At 48.6% G+C, this 17,357-nt stretch overlaps 1 protein-coding gene across 2 annotated transcripts in view; it reads left to right on the top strand.

The window, feature by feature from the left end:
- The window catches only part of PBX1 (PBX homeobox 1), a 126,935-nt gene that overhangs the window by 101,374 nt on the left and 8,204 nt on the right, over positions 1–17,357 (top strand). The window contains exons 3-8 of one of the 2 annotated variants that reach the window (XM_039555714.1): positions 695–939; positions 3,680–3,870; positions 4,836–4,971; positions 7,943–8,102; positions 15,646–15,758; positions 17,266–17,355. In XM_039555714.1, the coding sequence (XP_039411648.1) occupies positions 695–939; positions 3,680–3,870; positions 4,836–4,971; positions 7,943–8,102; positions 15,646–15,758; positions 17,266–17,355 (935 nt within the window). The remainder of the gene's footprint in view (positions 1–694; positions 940–3,679; positions 3,871–4,835; positions 4,972–7,942; positions 8,103–15,645; positions 15,759–17,265; positions 17,356–17,357) is intronic. The other variant, XM_039555715.1, reaches the window with a different exon arrangement.

The raw sequence follows: 17,357 nt of genomic DNA, 5'->3' as shown, positions 1-17,357 counted from the left end.
ACATCAGTGGAACGACTGGATTCTTAAAGAAAAGGCATTTTTTCCAATAATAAAATTTATTTTATACATTTTTTTGCATGTGTTCCCAGTGTGTGGCTTAAAGCATGGACTTCAAGCCCTCTCCCTTGTCCGTATTTCAAGATGTGGAAACCAAGGCACAGTTGCCCTGGGCTCTGTGTGTCTTTCTCTGCCATCTGGGGTTGATGTAAATGACATGTTGGGTGACATGAGAGGACCCCTGAGCAAGATGAGATCAGGGCTAGAGACTTCCAACTTCCCATCTCGTGCTTGAGTTGGGATATGGTCCCTATCGCTTCTGGCAGCAAGAATGGGTACATTTATTGGGATTTTTTCGTTGCTGCTGCTAGGAGTTTTGCTGCTTGTCTGAGCAGAAAGTGTGGCTTTCTGGGTTAGTTGTGTGGTGAGCTCGCTGCCAGTTCTGCCGTACTTCTGTCCTGTGGGAAGGAGGGGAAGAGGTAGGGAGAGGAGCAGGGAGCTGGAGTGCCCCTGGAAGCCAAGTAACTGCGCTTGGTGATGAGTACTTGGAGCATCAGGATGCAGACTGCCTGTTGGGGGACCTGTTGGGAAGGAAGAAAACCCCTGCTGATGGGGTCAGTCCAACTTGGGATGAGCTTCCCTGAGTTAAGCCCTGGCTGTGACTCAGGCTTTCCTCTGCCCATTGTGTCTCCTGCAGTGCTGAGCATCCGGGGGGCGCAGGAGGAGGAGCCCACGGACCCCCAGCTGATGAGGTTAGACAACATGCTGCTGGCCGAAGGGGTGGCAGGCCCCGAAAAAGGAGGGGGCTCGGCCGCTGCTGCTGCCGCCGCTGCCGCATCCGGAGGAGCTGGCTCCGACAACTCAGTGGAGCACTCTGACTACAGAGCCAAACTCTCCCAGATCCGACAGATCTACCACACGGAGCTGGAGAAGTACGAGCAGGTAACAGGCTCCTTCGTGGCAGAGGGGCGGTGCTCGTGGTGTGGTGGGAGCAGCAGCCAGAGGGGGAGAGCTGCCACTCCGTGCGGCATGGTGGCGTGGATCTGCACAGCCTGGATCACTGCTGACATCTGTTGTTAGGAGTGTGTGGGCAAATGCGACTGGGTATTGGAGCGATAACATGCTCTTTTAGGGTTGAGAGGGTTGGGGGTTTATGCTGGGATGTGACGTGAGAATAGGCTCAGCATGAGTTGCCCCTTGGATTTTCACTTTCCACTCCTTCCTTGATATCTTGCCCAAAATTGGCCCTATGAAGGAGGAGGCCTCTCTGATGTGCTGGCCTCAGTGATGATAGCTTTCCAAGCAAGACTTGAATCAAAATCTTCCTTGAATGTATTTTCTGCTTGAAAAGCTCTTTTTCCAGGAAAAAAAAAATCTTTTTCCTTGCAGTAAATTGCTCTTAAAAGAGAAAAACTACTTGGGTCATAAACACAGCTGTTGGTAACACTGACAATTCCTTGAAGAGCTTTGCAGGTCAACACTCAAAACCAGTTCCTTTCAAGTGCTTCCAGATGTTTTGCAGACCTCTCTTGGCCACCGTGCACCTTGTGCTTGTGGTTTCTACCCCAAGGTTAGGGTTTATGGATGTGAGCAAGAAAGCATCACCTCCTTGGGTGCAGGACAGGCTCCACTGCCAGGGGCCAGGCACGCTTTCAGGTCTCTGGTTTAGAGCCAGTAAAAGCCTCGATTTTACCTGGCTAACTGGATGTGTGGTGCGGCTGGGGGATGTCTCACCTCCATAGCCACACTGGCCAAGCAGAGGGAAGGGAGCCCCTGGGTTCAGGCTGGAGTCAGGGTGGCCAGGCAGGGCTCTGGAGTTGGAGCAGCCAAGCACAGTAATGCCATGAAAGGCCTTTTGGCAGAGCCTTAGAGGAGGCAGGGAGCAGGCAGAGGGCTGATTGGAAGGATGACTTTTGATGGCTCTCCTCAGCCCTTGCTGTCACTCCCTGGAGGCAGGGAGGAGCCTCAGCCATCTCACATGGATGGGAGTGGAGAGCACTTCAGGGCTCTTTCAGGCCCCAGGCTGAATAGGGGTAGAGAGACCTCATGTCCTCTGCTACCCAAGTCCAAGGAGAGACCCTTGGCACAGACAGGGACAGGCTTCAGGGAAGGACCTTCTGGTTCTTCCTCTCCTTAGGCAGGAGTTTTGTTTGTTCGATGTTCTGATTCTGTTTTTGCTTTGTTTTACTCCCCAAAGAGACACCAGGTGAGAGAAGCCTTTTAACCAGGCCCAGAGCGTGGGACGGGTCACATCTTTCCTTCTCACAACCCACTGACAGAGTTTGGCTTTGCCACTGAGTTGCTTTGCAAGCGGCTGTGCTGGTCCACATCTCTGGTACCATTACCCACAGTCCTGCAAGACCAGGGCTCAGGGTTTTTCCACCTCCATCCCACTCTCTCCAATCCTACTTTTGGGAGCTCAGCTTCTCAGTCTGGCTGCTGCTGGGTCAGCACAGCACTCAGTGGTGATTTTGCCTTTAATGCTCTTTATTTCATGCCAAGAGGAGATGATCTGAAATTTCTGGGGTGTCTGGGAGCAAAGAGATATCCAGTTGAGGGCTCTCATAGCTGGCACTCGCCCTGGGAAATGGGAGTCAGCAGCTGGAGCTGGGGATAGGCAGCTGGAGGGGTTCTGCTGGCCTTGGGGATGTCTCCTTGTTGGGTCTGAGCTGTGGTGGGAATTCAGCTTGGAAGGGTGGGGTAAGACATAGCAAGTCATGCCCATGTCACCAGTCCACAAATCCAGTGTTTCTTTCCCCTGCCAGCCCCTTTTCCCCATCATGGGGTGGGAACTTGGGATGCTGTCCCCAGAGCAGCCACCCACATCCCAGGAGCATCAAAGGCTTCTTCAGCCATCACTGTCCAAGTGCTGCTCTCAACCTGGTTTTTGGGGCTTGCTTCTGGGAGTCAGAGGATCCCGTCATGCCAATGAGGTGCTCATGGGGATGAAGGAGAGGGCAGTGAAGTGGCCTTCAGCTGGCCTCAAAATCCCTTCCTTGTCCCCTGGCTCCTCTTGCTGAACTGTCCTCACAGCACAGCATGGGGACAGCAGGAGCAGCTAGACAGTGCTGTGCCAGCAGCAAACTAATTGGGATTGTTACCTGCTTGCCCTTATTTGTCAGGGCTCCTGCCTCATTCAGGCTTTAATTATTACCGTTATTTACTTCTTACCTGGTGTGCCAAGAGCATGGAGCAGGGCCGTGTCTCTTGGAGAGCTGCTCCTGTGAAGCACAAGGGGCTGGGGCTCTGCAGGACACATGGTCAGGCTGTAAGGGAAGGGGCAGTGGGTCAAAAGGTTCATGGTCCTCTTCAGATAAATCTATAGCTCCTCCAGTTCCAATCAGAAAAACAGCGGCTGGGACTTCTTCATGCTTTACATGAATCGTAGGGCTTCACTTGCCCCAGCTCCATCCATGATCCCCCTGGGAGCAAAGAAATTGGCTCCTGCCTTTCCCAGCATGTTTGTTGGGAGTCTCTCATGCCCAGTGCTTGGCAGATCAGAGAAATTTCTCTCTCCCCTGAGCACCGGCACATTCTTGCTCTGAGGCTGCTCTGAAAAGCCCCAGCCAGTGAGGCCTCCACTCACATCTCCTTCCATAGCCACGCTGCCTCTGTCCTGTCCTTGACACCATCGAATGACCTTCCCATCCTGGGGTTTCTTTTGCTTTTCTTGCCATCCCAGGCGTGCAATGAGTTCACCACCCACGTGATGAACCTGCTGCGCGAGCAGAGCCGGACCCGGCCCATCTCGCCCAAGGAGATCGAGCGGATGGTGAGCATCATCCACCGCAAGTTCAGCTCCATCCAGATGCAGCTGAAGCAGAGCACGTGTGAAGCTGTCATGATCCTGCGCTCACGATTTCTGGACGCGCGGTGAGTCTGTCCCACCAAACCTTTCTGCCCACCCACCATGCAGTATTGTTTGGGTCTGGGAGGTTTGTTGGTTCTGGAGTAAATTGAGGGCCAGCTGAAGGGCCACGTGTCTCAGTCTTGAGCTGGAGGGTTTTTTTGACTTCCTTATCCCTCAGTTGTCTGTGGCTCAGCAGGCGAGGGGACTGCAATTCAAGCCATCCAGCCTCTGTCTCAGGGAGGCTCCCAACTGTACCTTGAGAATTGCACGTCCTGGTTTTGCTGTGGCAGAAGGAAATTCTGTGGCATATTGCAGCAAACCTCTGTGCTGAAAACCTTCATCCCTGCACTTCAGTTAGGGATGAAGGTTTATCCTCCAGGCCATCCTGTCCCCCCTAGATTCCCATTCTTTTCCCACTGTTTTTATTGTCCCAGATCTTCAATTTGCTATAAAATTATTTCATTTGCCAAGCTGGTTAGGTGCAGACTGCGGCTTGGGCTGTAGCTTGCAATGGGGAGGAGAGGCAGCTACACCAGGGGTACAAGGAAAGAGATGGCAGACAGGTAATAATAATAATGCCTAGGTGTAAATGGAACAGAATTCCCCAAGGATATATCCAGCTCTGCTTCTTCAGCATGGGGCTTTGCAGAGTAGCACTGATGTCTTTCACCACGACAGCCAGGTGTCAGGAGTCACCTTCCCAGGTGGCGGAGCTGGATGCCAGTTTGCAGACTCTTCTGTGAGCTGGAGGATACGTGATAAATTTGAGATGGAGACTTGCTTTCTTTGGAAGGTGCTGAAAAAGTAGTCACCAGCAAGGGCCAGATAAGAAGCTTCCTGGCCATGAGTCTTGCACTCCATGCTCAGAGAAGCAGAGGGGGGAGGGAGGAAAGTGGAAAATTTAAGAGTATCTAAAATTGCATTCCATTTCTGGATCTCTGGTGCTCATTTCCTTTCCTTTTATTTCCCATTCTTCCTTCATGTGAAGGCGGAAGAGACGAAACTTCAACAAGCAAGCCACGGAAATCCTGAATGAGTATTTCTATTCCCATCTCAGCAACCCTTACCCCAGTGAGGAAGCCAAAGAAGAGCTAGCCAAGAAGTGTGGCATCACAGTCTCACAGGTGAGAGAGCTCAAACCCTGTACTAGTGGGAAACTTCAGCATGGTGAAGTGTATTCCAGACCTCAGACAAGTCAGCCATGTCCAGTGTTGAGCATTTAATTATTAAATCAGTTTAGTGCAAGTTAGTGAGAGTGGATGGGAGTGCAGATGGCACTTGCAGATTGAAGTCAGGGGTGGAAAAAGAAAGTCTGAGAGAGGATTTAGGAGGTATGAAGACTCCATGGAGCGATGACTGTGTTTGCAGCCAAGGTGTTGACAACACAGAAATGATGTGGCAGCACCCAGAGAGGCAAAGTCTCCTCAAGGAGTTAGTGCTGGCCTGGCCTGCAAGAAGAGCATGTTTGATCTGAAAGTCCATTCTTCAAGGGATTAAAAGCAGTAGGAAGAGTTGTGCAGGTTTTGCTTGATAAGACAGAATGGACAAGTCCTGGTGGGAAGGGTGTGGGTGTAACTGTTACAGTTTGTGCTCAGTGAGGGTGGGATTTCTCGTTTCTCTCAGTCATTACCCTTGTGCTGCTAGAACTTGACATCTCCCTGACTTGCATATCCCTCAAAATGTGGTGGTCAGTAAAGACAAAAAGAATTATTTCCATATGTTCAAGGAAGCCACATAGCTCTTGGAGTTTGTAGCTGTGACCTGGGAGCTGCTGTGTTTTGTGAGGAGCGCAGTCAGCCCTTGAAGTGTTCAGCCATACATTGCTCAGGCCTGCCCTTCTTTATTTCCTTTCTTTTTGGAGCAAGCTGTGTGATTGAGAGCAAATCCATGTGGTTTCTGGTAGGCTTGTCCTCACATGAGCTTAGTGGTCCCTCTAGGCTCTCAAGGCATTCCCTGTCTTAGGCTGCTTCCCAGCCCCAGGCACATGCCGGCTCGTCACTGCAGGCAGGAGTAGCATCTGGTGTCCTTGTGGGAGCGTGTCTGCCTTCAGCAGGAGCAGCAGCATCCAAGGGTAGGTGTCGTCACCATGTTGAGTGCCTGCTGAGTGACTCCGATTGCCTCCCCTGGGCTGGAAGACCCAAATGTTGCTTCTTCCCAGACTTACCTACAAGAGGCAGCACATACTGGTTTAAGTAAAGCTCCAGCTGTCCTGATGCTTCCCCTCTCACTTCTAATTCATCTGTCCACACTTACAACTTCTCCCTCGCAAAGACAAAATGCCCAGGAGAAATGCTGCACTTAGGATGTGTTTTTGACCGTGCTGTATCAAGGCTGCTTTGTGCCTGTCTCCAGGATCTGCCTCCCTTCTTCATCCAAATAAGGTAGAAATAAACACATCCAGGTCTGGTTTTGCTGAGACTAAGTGGGAACATGGGTCACATGAATATGTGCAAGTCATGAGCAGAGTTGATATGAACTCAGAGTCTGACCAGATTAGGCAGGTTATTCACAAATTCTAAAATGCAGATAGGTTGTGGTGGCTGTATATTCCAACCTCCTGCCCTATGGTGCTCAGAGTTCACCCAGGATTTGAAGCCAGAAAAGGAGTCATAGGGAGATAGATATCCATGTGGAAAGATCATGAAGAAGCACATTGTCATTAGTGAGAAAGCTGGACCAAGAGGTGGAATGGCGCTCCTTGCCAACAGCACCAGCTCCTGGTGCTATCAAAATGTTTGCTTCCAGATGTGGGTTGGGTGCTGATCTGAGTCTCTGCAGGTTGTATTTTCTTCTTCCTGCTCTGCAGGATTGGAGCTCAGTAGCCATTAAATTGGTGGATTCCACTTCTGTGTGGAAACTGCTGAATACTCTTAATAGCACTGCAGATAGAAAGCATCACAGGAATAAAAGCTTACGGGTTTCAGTTATCAACACCCAAGCCCAAGCAATTTCCCTAAGATAAGGAAAATATTGTGGGCTCAAAGGATGAACATCCATCATTGTTTTCTGTGTCTTTGGTGTTTGCTCAGTTTATTTGAAAGAGGGAGCACTGATGTACTTGCTCACCAGCAAGCAAAGGGAGAATGTCCTTGGAATCTCACTAAAGGAGTTGGTATTGCTAGCTCAAGATTGCATCTCCGAGAAATTCTAGGAGTGTTGGAGCTTTTCTGGAGAGTTGCAGCATCCTCCTCATTTGCCTTATTGTCCCTTTATCCTGATAAGCTCTCTCAAACAAAGTCAGTAGTGGCTGGAAGTTGTCTTCTGCTCAGAGACCTGCACATAGGGAGACATTATCCTGATTCTCTGTGTTCAAGTGTTGATGAAGAAGAAGCTGAGAGTTGCTTCCCAAGCTGTAGGGTTGAGTCTTTCCCATGTCTTCTCTGAAACAGTTCAGTGTGAGACAGTGCCCACAAGTGAACAATATCATCAGCATGTCTCTGGGCAAACACAGTGGAAACATCTCCCACTCCTTCCCAAGGTACACCCTTCTTTCCTAGGACCAAAGTTAGGTTTTAGGACAAGTCCTGTGCTCCCTCTCCATCCTTCCCCTGAAGTTCCTGGTTCATGCAGTGGCTCATACTAAACTTGGCATAGCCAAGCTCAGCCAGACGAAGAGCATCCACTTCTGGCTTTATGCCCTGATTCCCCTCAGATGGATCAAAAGAGAGCTTCAGTGATACTGTCAGCCAGTCAGTTCTCTGTTCTCCCTCAAAGCCATGCTGGTAATCAGGGCATCCGTCCCATCAAAGGGATACTGTGGAGGAGGCAAACAAAAATGACACACACCTATTCTCAAATTGTGCAATTTCGTGGCCATTTGACTTTGTCATGTTTTTTTGAATCCATCTTAGATTTTTTGTGGGGTGGGTCTAGTGGTTCTTGTGGAGCATCCCATCTGTAGCAGAACCAGATACATCCACACAAACACAGTGCTCCTAAGGGGGTCCCATAACTTTTCCTGGGCTTGTTATGGCACACATGGGAGGGGAATAAGAATCTGCGCTGCTTAACCTGAACTAATCCACCTTCCTCACCCAGGTGCACTTGGCAGAGCTGAAACCTTAACATCCTTGTCTTCTCTTGAACTCACTCTAGGTATCAAACTGGTTTGGAAATAAGAGAATCCGGTACAAGAAGAACATAGGTAAATTTCAAGAGGAAGCCAATATTTATGCTGCCAAAACGGCTGTCACGGCTACCAATGTGTCAGCCCATGGAAGCCAGGCTAACTCACCCTCAACTCCCAATTCAGCTGGTTAGTTTTTATTTTTCTTTTATTTTGGGTTGTTAGTGTTCGGTTTTTGTTCATTCTCCCCTCTCCCTCTAATCTCTCTCTTGTTTTCTCCTTTTGGTTATTTCAGCTTTTATTCTCTGGGTCTTATTTGCTTCCTTTTGTGGTCTTAAAAAAATAAAAAAGGGAAATGGGGTTGGTTTGGGGGGTTGTTTTGTGCAGGTTACTTTATTTTCTTTGCTTTTTCCCTCCCATTTTCTCTTTTTTTTCCTCTTCCCCTTCCCTGTTCTGTTTTTGTTGGAAAAAAGGATGTGATCAGAACTTGTGACTGGTGGTGCTATGCTGGGGGTTATGTGCATGGATGGTAAACACAAAACCAGAAAAATGATCTAAAAACTGTTGCTGGGATTGCTTGCACTTTGGGGGGAGAAAAAAAGTAATAGAAAATTGTCATGTAATGATTTTATTTCACTGGGGCTGAAAGCGTGAGTGATCCTAATGGATAAACCCCAGCATTTCTGAGATGTCCTAGCTCATGCCATTTTGGGGGTTGTTTTGGGTAAATTTTTATCCTTTGATTTTCTTTCTGTTGTGGTTATCTCTTTGATTGCTTACATGACAGTGTCTGGATCACCTGCAAAAGTGTGCTCTGTGTGAATTTCATTTTCTCTTTGTCTCAGTGCAATCCAGAGAGATTCATGGGTCGTTCCCTTTCCCCCTTTCCTTCCCATTTGCCGTGGTTTCCATTTGTTTGTTTTGAAAGTCAAAGGCACAGAGCACTTGGCCCGGATTTCAACTCCTCTGCTAGAGGACGATGCTTAGTTCATGCATGGTGTCCGCCGCAAGATTGGCTGACCCGAACATGATCAGGGGCTGCGGATTCAAGAGCAATGGAAAATTGGGATTTGTTTACAAGGAGGGGAAAAAAATTAGCTTCATGGGTGCCATGTACTTCATTATCCATGCAAATATCTGTGTGCCTGTTTTCTTTTTAGGGGTGGGAGGGAGAGTGGGAATGTGCCACTCTTGAGCCACTGAGCTGCGTGTCTGCTCACAGTGCCCTTTCCTGGGGATGTGATGCTTGGTGGTATCAGATAGACTGCTAAGAGGCAGGAGGGAAGCAAAGAGGAGGGAGGGGAGCAGCAGCATGTTAAGCAGACCATGCAGATGCCAGTTGCTGTCACGACATGCTTCTGTAGTGAGCACAACCCTGCCTCTGCAAGCATCAGAGAAATCACACTCCAGAAACACCCCTGGCTCTGGAGGATTTGAGTGGAAGTTGGAGAGGCAGGGGTCAGACAAAGGGAAGCAGTGACATGTCTCTGGCTGGTGTCCCAAACCAGTCCCCCACCAAAAAAGCAAATGCAGTCTGCTACCCACAAGCTAATGTGTAAGTGGGAGTTGATCACTCTGTGCTGGGGAGCTCTTCCACACGTTGGACTCCCGTGGATGGCTTGGACAGGGCAAGTGGTAGAAGGCTTATTCAGTTGGGCAGTGAAGTCCCTATACACAGCCCCTTAATTTCCAAGGGATGTGGTACTTGCTAATGGTCTGCCCCCAGAGCCAGTGAGCACAGAGATGTTGCAGGTCAGAAGGACTGCTGGGACAATCTCTCCCACCTCCCATCTTGCCCAGGGCTGTCTGCTCTGGCTCGGGTGCTCTCAGGGCTTAGGTGGATGCAGCAGAGCTCTGCAGAGACAGTTTGCTGGAGTTTTGTTTGATTCTTTTTGGTTTGGGGATTTTTGTTCCCCTTCCATTTTCTCAACTGCTGAAGATTTAACTGCAGTTTCAAAAATGTCTTTCTTTCCAAAGAGTTCACACAAAATACCTGGTGACATGAGGCCTCCTGATGTTGACATCCCCTGTAGAAAAGGCTGGAGGGAATTCTGCTGGAGAGGCCAGAATTGTGTATGTTGAGGGAGAGGCCTGCTGCCTGTGATGCTGTCCTACAACCCACATCAGCTTGGACCAGAGACATAGCTTTCCTTCTTTTTCTTCAGCTGGAGGCAGATCCAAAGGTCTGGAATAGCAAGAGAGCAGCTTCAAATTGCCTGAGTGGGTTTGGATCTGGGCTGCACATAGGAGAATAAGCGTTTCCTCAGTGCCTGACTGGTTAAAGAATGCTCCAGAGCAAGGCTGTTTCCTCGACTTCCCCACAGGCAGTAACACGGTTCTTTTAGAGATCAATTGGCCAGTGCCCTGCAGTAAACAGCTGAGATAATCCCTAGATAACACTTCGCTTTCAAGAAAGGACAAACAGTCCTTTTATTAACAGGGAAAACTTGAGCTCCTGGGTCCTCTTTGTGGCTTGATTGTCTGCAGTCTGGAGTCATGGACCTCTTTTCACGTGCCTGAAGTGTCAGCAGTGCTAAAGCAGTGTGAGGGGAGCTCGAAGGCCACCGAGATCTTTCTTCTGCTTAGAAATAAAGTGTTCCTAACCTGGCCCAGATCCCACACCCTGCCTGTAATGCTGCGACAGTGGCAGAGCAGTGGGGAGGCCCTGGTTGCTCTGGGTCAGCTTGCACAGATAGTGGGTTTGGGTGTCCTTGTAGGTCCTCTCCTGAGAAGACAGCTGGAATTGTGTGAGATTTTTATCTCCTGACAGTTGAACCACACAGATGTAACAGCTCAGTCAAGCATCCCTGCATTGTCACATTTTGGGACAAAGACACGTCCTGAGGACATCTGGAGTCATGTGATCTCCCGTGCTTCAGGTTGTCCTGTAGGTCCTAGCAGCTAGAAGCACACCTGTACATGCTCATGCTAGGTCTGAAATACCTGTCTGAGAAAGATTTGGACAGTGGTGTCCAGGACCGTGAGCCATCAGATGTGCTGAATTCTCCAGGGAAGAGCATGGAAGTGGATGAAGAGGTGAAGAACTAAGATGGCCAATGCCTCTTCTTTTACACCATGGACTTCTTTCTGTTCCGAGATCATTGGCTGAGACTTTGGTGAGGAATTAGCCTGAACAAAGATAGGATTTTCTGGGAATTTGTAGGACCTTCTGATTTAAATGCATTATAGGGCATGTGGAAAGAAAGTAAGCAGAGGACAGGTCATGAGAAAGAAATGACCAGCAGTCTAGTCTCTGGAGGACCATGATGTTGGAAGAGGAGGTGGAACTGGATGCAGTGGTACCTGGGACAGGAGCTAAATTCATTTCTGCTGTGGCTATGCAGGCCCATCTGTTCTCATTGATGCCCATGTTACTGGAGATTGGTGAATGGCTACAGTCAGTCAAAGAGATTGGCCACACATTGACAAGGGCAAGGATTGCATCTGTCTGACCATCTGGCACGTTCAGAGCAGGGTCCCCCATCCTCAGTCACCCAGGCCTGAATGTCAAACACCTTTTCATCCGGAATATGCACAGTTGGGCTTTATCAGCCAGATGTTCAAATAAGCTGAGATGTCTGGCTCATTTGGGCTAACAACTCCCCATCCTCACTTTGATTGTCTAGATAATCTCGGCACAAAAACCACATGGCAAATGAAACTATTTTATGTGGGCAGACCCTTTTGCCAACCAGAGTCCTCAAGGGCCACACACAGGTGATGGCATCCAGTGAAATCTTAAATGTGGAACAGCCAAAATTGTCCTGAGCTGGTTTTTTTCTCCTGGTCATCCTTTTGTTCTGTAAAAATCTTCTTGTGAAGCTGCTGTCTGGAAATGTACTTCATCAGGCACAAGTATCTTCTCTGCCTTCCTCCATTTGTGTCCAGAACACATTACTGGAGAGGATTCTGCTTCAGCAGAGACTGTTCTGGTTGTGGCTTCACTGTCCTGAGTGTTGTTTGGCAAGTGAAAAAGAACCAATGTCCTCCTGGATCAGCCCTGGCTTTTAGACCTGCTTTGTGGCTTTGTCCAGCTGAGGAGCAGCATGGTCCATCACCACATTCTTCCCTCATTTTTGGCCATGGTAGAGACACCACAGAAAGTCACAGGAGGCATAAATCCTGTGCTCTCAATGCATGTATGTGATTGCTTTTGACTTCAACTAGGAATCTTGTAGACATGACCAAAGTCACTTCAGATGTTCAGTGTTCTGGATCTCTCTTGTTGGTAGTAGGTGGTATGAGGCAGCAGATGAGGATGGCTTGATTTCAGCTTCAATGAACACCATTACCTTGTTTGTTTATTCTTTGTACCATTTCAATTGTCAGATACTTTAGAGAAAAGTACTTATTAGAGGTCCTGTAAAATGGAAGGTGGAAGAATTGTCAGAACACAGAAGACATCAGAGAAGCTGGAGAAGCAGCTCTCTGAAGAGCTGGAAAAGTGGTGCAAGAAATACCAGGAGTCAAGTTTGTGAAGATTTTTGAATTGGAGGCAAAATTGAAATGGGCTTTGCTCATCAGAGGTGTTAGGGGTAGAAGAAATCTTTTAGGGGGCATTGTTTTGATACAGGCTTTTACCCAGGGCAGGATTTGACATAGCCTGCTCAGACATTTCCAGCACTCTTTCTGAAGCTGGTGCTGACCTAATAGAAACTCAGCACCAAGGAACAGGGGGCATAGGTCTTGGGTTTGAAAAGATGTCTGGATGCCAAAGATGAACCACTCTTCCACACTGCTACAAGTCATGAGTTTTCTGGTACATTTTTTTGTCTACACACAGTAATTCCAGGGACTTCCATGCCAAGATCAGAGCCCTTTCCTCTTGGGTTCACAAGCTCAAAAGATGAGCTTCTCTCATTCATAACCTCTCAGTTCCTGAGGGGCCCCAGACCAAATTACAATCACCAAAGGCCAGTGGTGCATTCAGGAAAAGAGCGTTTCAGAGGGACAGATTAGATTTACAATGGAGCCTCCTCTAGTGGAAAGATTCGTCTTGTATTCCTGGATCTTACCTCTGTGGAGGACATCTGAGTCTTAATTTTCAGGGCTCTTCACATTACTGCCCCCGCTCCCAGCTGGGTGCACACCAGCCCCTCTTAGCCGTGTCTCTGAGACTTTGGGCCATTGTAATTTTCAAGGCATGGTGAGTGCGCAGACAGCCGAGCGCTGAAGCAGCAGCGCGGTGGTGCAGAGGGCTCTGCAATTACGGCTCTGATCCAAATGCATCCGTACATGCGGGGCCATTGGTATGCGCATATTTATCTCTGCATTCACATCAGCACCAAGACATATTTACCATTTAGATATGCACATATATTGTAAAAATACCCCTTGCCAATAGCAGTGTATATCTTGTAAGTGACATTTCCAGCGCTCCTCATGATTTCCAAGACACTGTCGCTCTTCAGAACTAGAGTTTGTGGCTGTTTGTTTATTTTTATTTCCTCCCTTCCAGTCTCAATTTTATGGCCAGGTTTGTTAAGTTTCAATAAAATATCAGTTAAGTTTATGGCATTTTTATTTGTTATTGTTGTTATAATTTTCTTTTGGTAGGGGAAGGTGGGATGAAATGTTGCTCAGCTGGTGGCAGAGTGATAGCAGTGCCATGCCAGATGCTTAGAGATTCCAGAGTCCTCTTTCCAGCTCTGCCACTGATTATTTGTTTGATCTCAAAGATTTCTGCTCACCTCAAAAGAAGAGGAGAATATTCTCTGCTTCTTATGAGCAGTAGCTGCAGAGTCTTTTGATTCTCAGCCACTGTGGGAGTACAAAGCTCTGTTACTACCCTGTGCTTTTATTAAGGTGGTCAAAGCAATCACTAAGAAAATGGGGTTGGAAGCATCTTTGTGTGTGTGAAACGTGCCTATCTTCACACTTAAAGTTGAGCACTGTCAGGGTGGGCTGTCCCCAGTCTGCCAGCTCGTTTCTCTAGGTTTCTTTCCTTTAAAATAGCGAGTAACCTGAGAGGTTGGGAAGTGACAGGAGCCCTTTGCCAGCCGAGCAGAGGAGGTGATGGTTACAGCTGCCTCCTGACTAGTCCCGGTTATCTTACGCAGCACTGTGGGGATTACTCTCCAGAACAGGTTGGGCAGGTTGACAGTGAGCACGGACAATGAGCTGTTCCTGGCTTCGCTCTTTTCAGGCACCAGTGGGAGGGTCCTGATCCAAGACTCACTGTGCTCAGGATGAGTCTTTCTCTTGTATCTAGTAGCGATGTTTCTGCTTTCCTTTGATTCTGAGAATTGCCAGCACCTGACAGAAGAGCCGGTCACTAAGAGAGCAGCAGAGAACATAGTGAACATGAGGTCTCCAGCATAGACCTCCCACCTGCTCCCTGACCTTTGTCAGAAGTCACTTCCTTCAGAGGAACCTTCCTGGTCCACCTCCAGGGCACAGCTGGGATCTGTCCAGCATTTCTTCCCTCTCCGGCAAAGGGAGGGGGATTGCCAGGCATTTCTCAGAGCATACGCATGAGCCATAGTTGGGCAATTCCACCAGGACTGTGGTTGCCAGTCTTCCAAGCTGGAAATGACAGTGTAGATGATGAGAGTATATTTGGGACTGGAGCCGAAAGCGTAGCTGACCTGGGCCCCTGAAGTCTCTCCTTTCCAAGGCTAACGTCATGTATAACTAAACCTTGCACGTTGAGCTGTCTCACACTTAACGCGCTGATCTGCACGATAAATTCTGAAATAATCCCATAAAACCTTTTTATTTATTTTTAACCCCCTTGCTGCCTTCCCTGCCTTCCAGTTACATGATGGGTTTGTTTCTTCCATTAAATGGTTCAGGTGCTCAGATATCTCAAAACTGGAAGCATAAAACTATTTCTGCAAAGGCGGGATTTTTTTTTTCTTTTCATTTTTTATCCTGATCCCACCCAGTTGTCTTCACCGTTACAATTTTTTTAGTGTAACATTGATGACTGGTGCATGCAGTGGGGAATTTGCTTAGCAAGCTTGTTCTTCTGGGGCAGCTGGCCTGGGAGGGCTACGACACCCTTGTGTTCTCTCACGGGCCATCACAATGAAGGACTTTTGCCAGCGTGATGGGCACTGGGAGTCTAACCCAGGTGCCTTCACATTTTTGTGAGCCTTTGCTCCTGGTGCTCTGCAGTTCTCACCAGTGACGGGTTCCTGATGTCCTGAAGGCAAACCCCATGCACTGCTCCCTCGCAGAGCCTCCCTGTGGGTCAGCCAAAGCTCCAGCCGTGGGGCTGGATGGGATCTGGAGGTTTCACCCTGCAGGGAGCAGCACGGGCTAGAATTACCCACCGTGTTCTGAGCTTCTCAGAGTGGGCTTGGTTCGCCTGCTGCAAAGGCTTCTGCTCTCAGTAGTGGGGCTTGTCTGGGTAATCCTGATCTCCAGTGCAGTCTGCTGGGTGCACACCTCCAACAGCCAAGATCCTTCAGAGCTGCCTGAAGGATTCTGATGCTGTCCAAGTCCTCCAGGCTGTGTTTTGTTTGTCTCAGTCAAAAGCATGAAGAATACTTCCTCCAGCTGAGGAGCTGTTGAAGAATGTCCTTGGCATTGAGCTGTAACATGTGGCTTTGAATAACCTCAAGAGTGCATCCTTTTTTTTTGCTTGCTCTGTTCTTCATACTACTAACCTGACTGTGTGTTTTGTTTTTGTGGTTGCTTTGCATGTTGTTCCTTCCTCTTGGCTGAGAGTCATGGGGTGGATCTTTTTCCTTTCTGTGATTCAGGTGCCTCACTCTTTCCTTTCCAGGTTCTTCCAGTTCTTTTAACATGTCAAACTCTGGAGATTTGTTCATGAGCGTGCAGTCTCTCAATGGGGATTCTTACCAAGGGGCCCAGGTTGGAGCCAACGTGCAGTCACAGGTAGGGACCCATCCGATGTACTGCCAGTGAATGCATTAGTGTTGGAGGAGCCTTTGATTGTATTGGCACTTCTCCCTCCCGTCTGAAAAGAGCAAATCTCAACCAGCACAAATGAACCAACCAACACTTTAAAAAGGCAAAGCAAACTGAAAAACCAACCAACCAAAAAAAGCAACAGGCACAACCACCAAAAAAAACCAAACAAAAAAAATCAACCAAAAAACAATCCAAAAGAAACCAAAACCAAACACCCAACCAAACCAACAACCATGGTCTTGAGGAGACTTGCCCACACTTTGTGAATGCATTTGGCTCTGGCTTGATAGTCGTACTTAGGAGGAGAGAAGGTGTAGGAGAATAGACACAAAGTCAAACAAAAGCAGCTCAGGTTTAGGTTCTGCTTGCTTTATTTTTCCAAGGGAAGGGGCCAGATGTTTGGACTGGTGTCTCGTTTTACAAGACTTCCACTTACTCCTTTGATGCCAAACCAGGTGTCTGCTGAAAGGCAGTAAATGTTCAAATACATAGATAAATTTTTAATTATTTTTTATAAGTAAAAGCCACCCTTCACCATCTCCCCACCTCCCCAAAGCACAGGCACTCACACCACCCCTGTACATACCAGGAGGAGAGAGCCAAGGGAGCTTTGAGCAGCATTGCTGAAACATCAACCCATGCTTGGGGCAAAAAGGAAGAATTTAAAATAGGAGCTCACTCAGATCTCCCACCTCCCATCCAATGTCCAGATGTGCCATGGGTCCCCTCTCTGGCATCTAAGGCTCTGTTCTGTGCTGAGAGACAACAGCCGCTCTGACACTTCTGCATTGGGCAAGGAGAGTTCTCTAAAGCCAAGGCTGCTCCCCCGTGGGGCTGGACATGGAGTACTCATCATCCGTGGGCAGTGAGATGTGCTCACCATATGCGCCACTGCTGGGGCTGGGCTGGGGGAATGAGGGAGAGGAACAGGGGACCCAGAGGAGAGCTGCTTGTACCTTTGCCATGGTAGGTATATTTCCTTTCTGGGCCCTCCACAGTGAAGGTGCTTGGCCGACTCCAAAGATGTCCTTCCACTGCTGTGAGCAGTGCTTGGGGTCAAGGGTGGAAGAGGGTAGGGGTGGGAAGGTGGGTGCTTGAGCACAATGGTGGACATGGCTGCAACGATGTGCTCCAGGAGATGCCACCCCATACCTGTCACACTGTTCTCCCTCCCCACTCTTCTTGTCAAAGGACATGGGACCAAGGAGAGTGTGACAAGGCTGCTGGGGCAGGCAGGGGATGGTGAGGGAGGCAGGAGAGGTCCTCTGGCTCATGTCTCTCCACAAGACCAACTGCAGCTCTCTTTTACGCCTCTTTGAATATCTACCTTTATTTTTATTATGGTGATGATCACGATTATTGTTACTACTGTTCGTTTGCTTTTATCTTAGCGAAGATGAATGGAAGCGGCTTTGGCCACTAACCTTTCATTCCCTCTAATTTGTGTTTTTGTTGTCATTGGTCTGTTTAGGTGGATACCCTTCGCCATGTTATCAGCCAGACAGGAGGATACAGTGACGGACTCGCGGCAAGTCAGATGTATAGTCCGCAGGGCATCAGTGT

Source organism: Corvus cornix, chromosome 8 (genome assembly GCF_000738735.6).
Source record: "Corvus cornix cornix isolate S_Up_H32 chromosome 8, ASM73873v5, whole genome shotgun sequence".
NCBI lineage: Eukaryota > Metazoa > Chordata > Aves > Passeriformes > Corvidae > Corvus > Corvus cornix.
The sequence above is the reverse complement of the archived record's forward strand: the minus strand, read 5'-3'. Positions and strand labels throughout refer to the sequence as shown.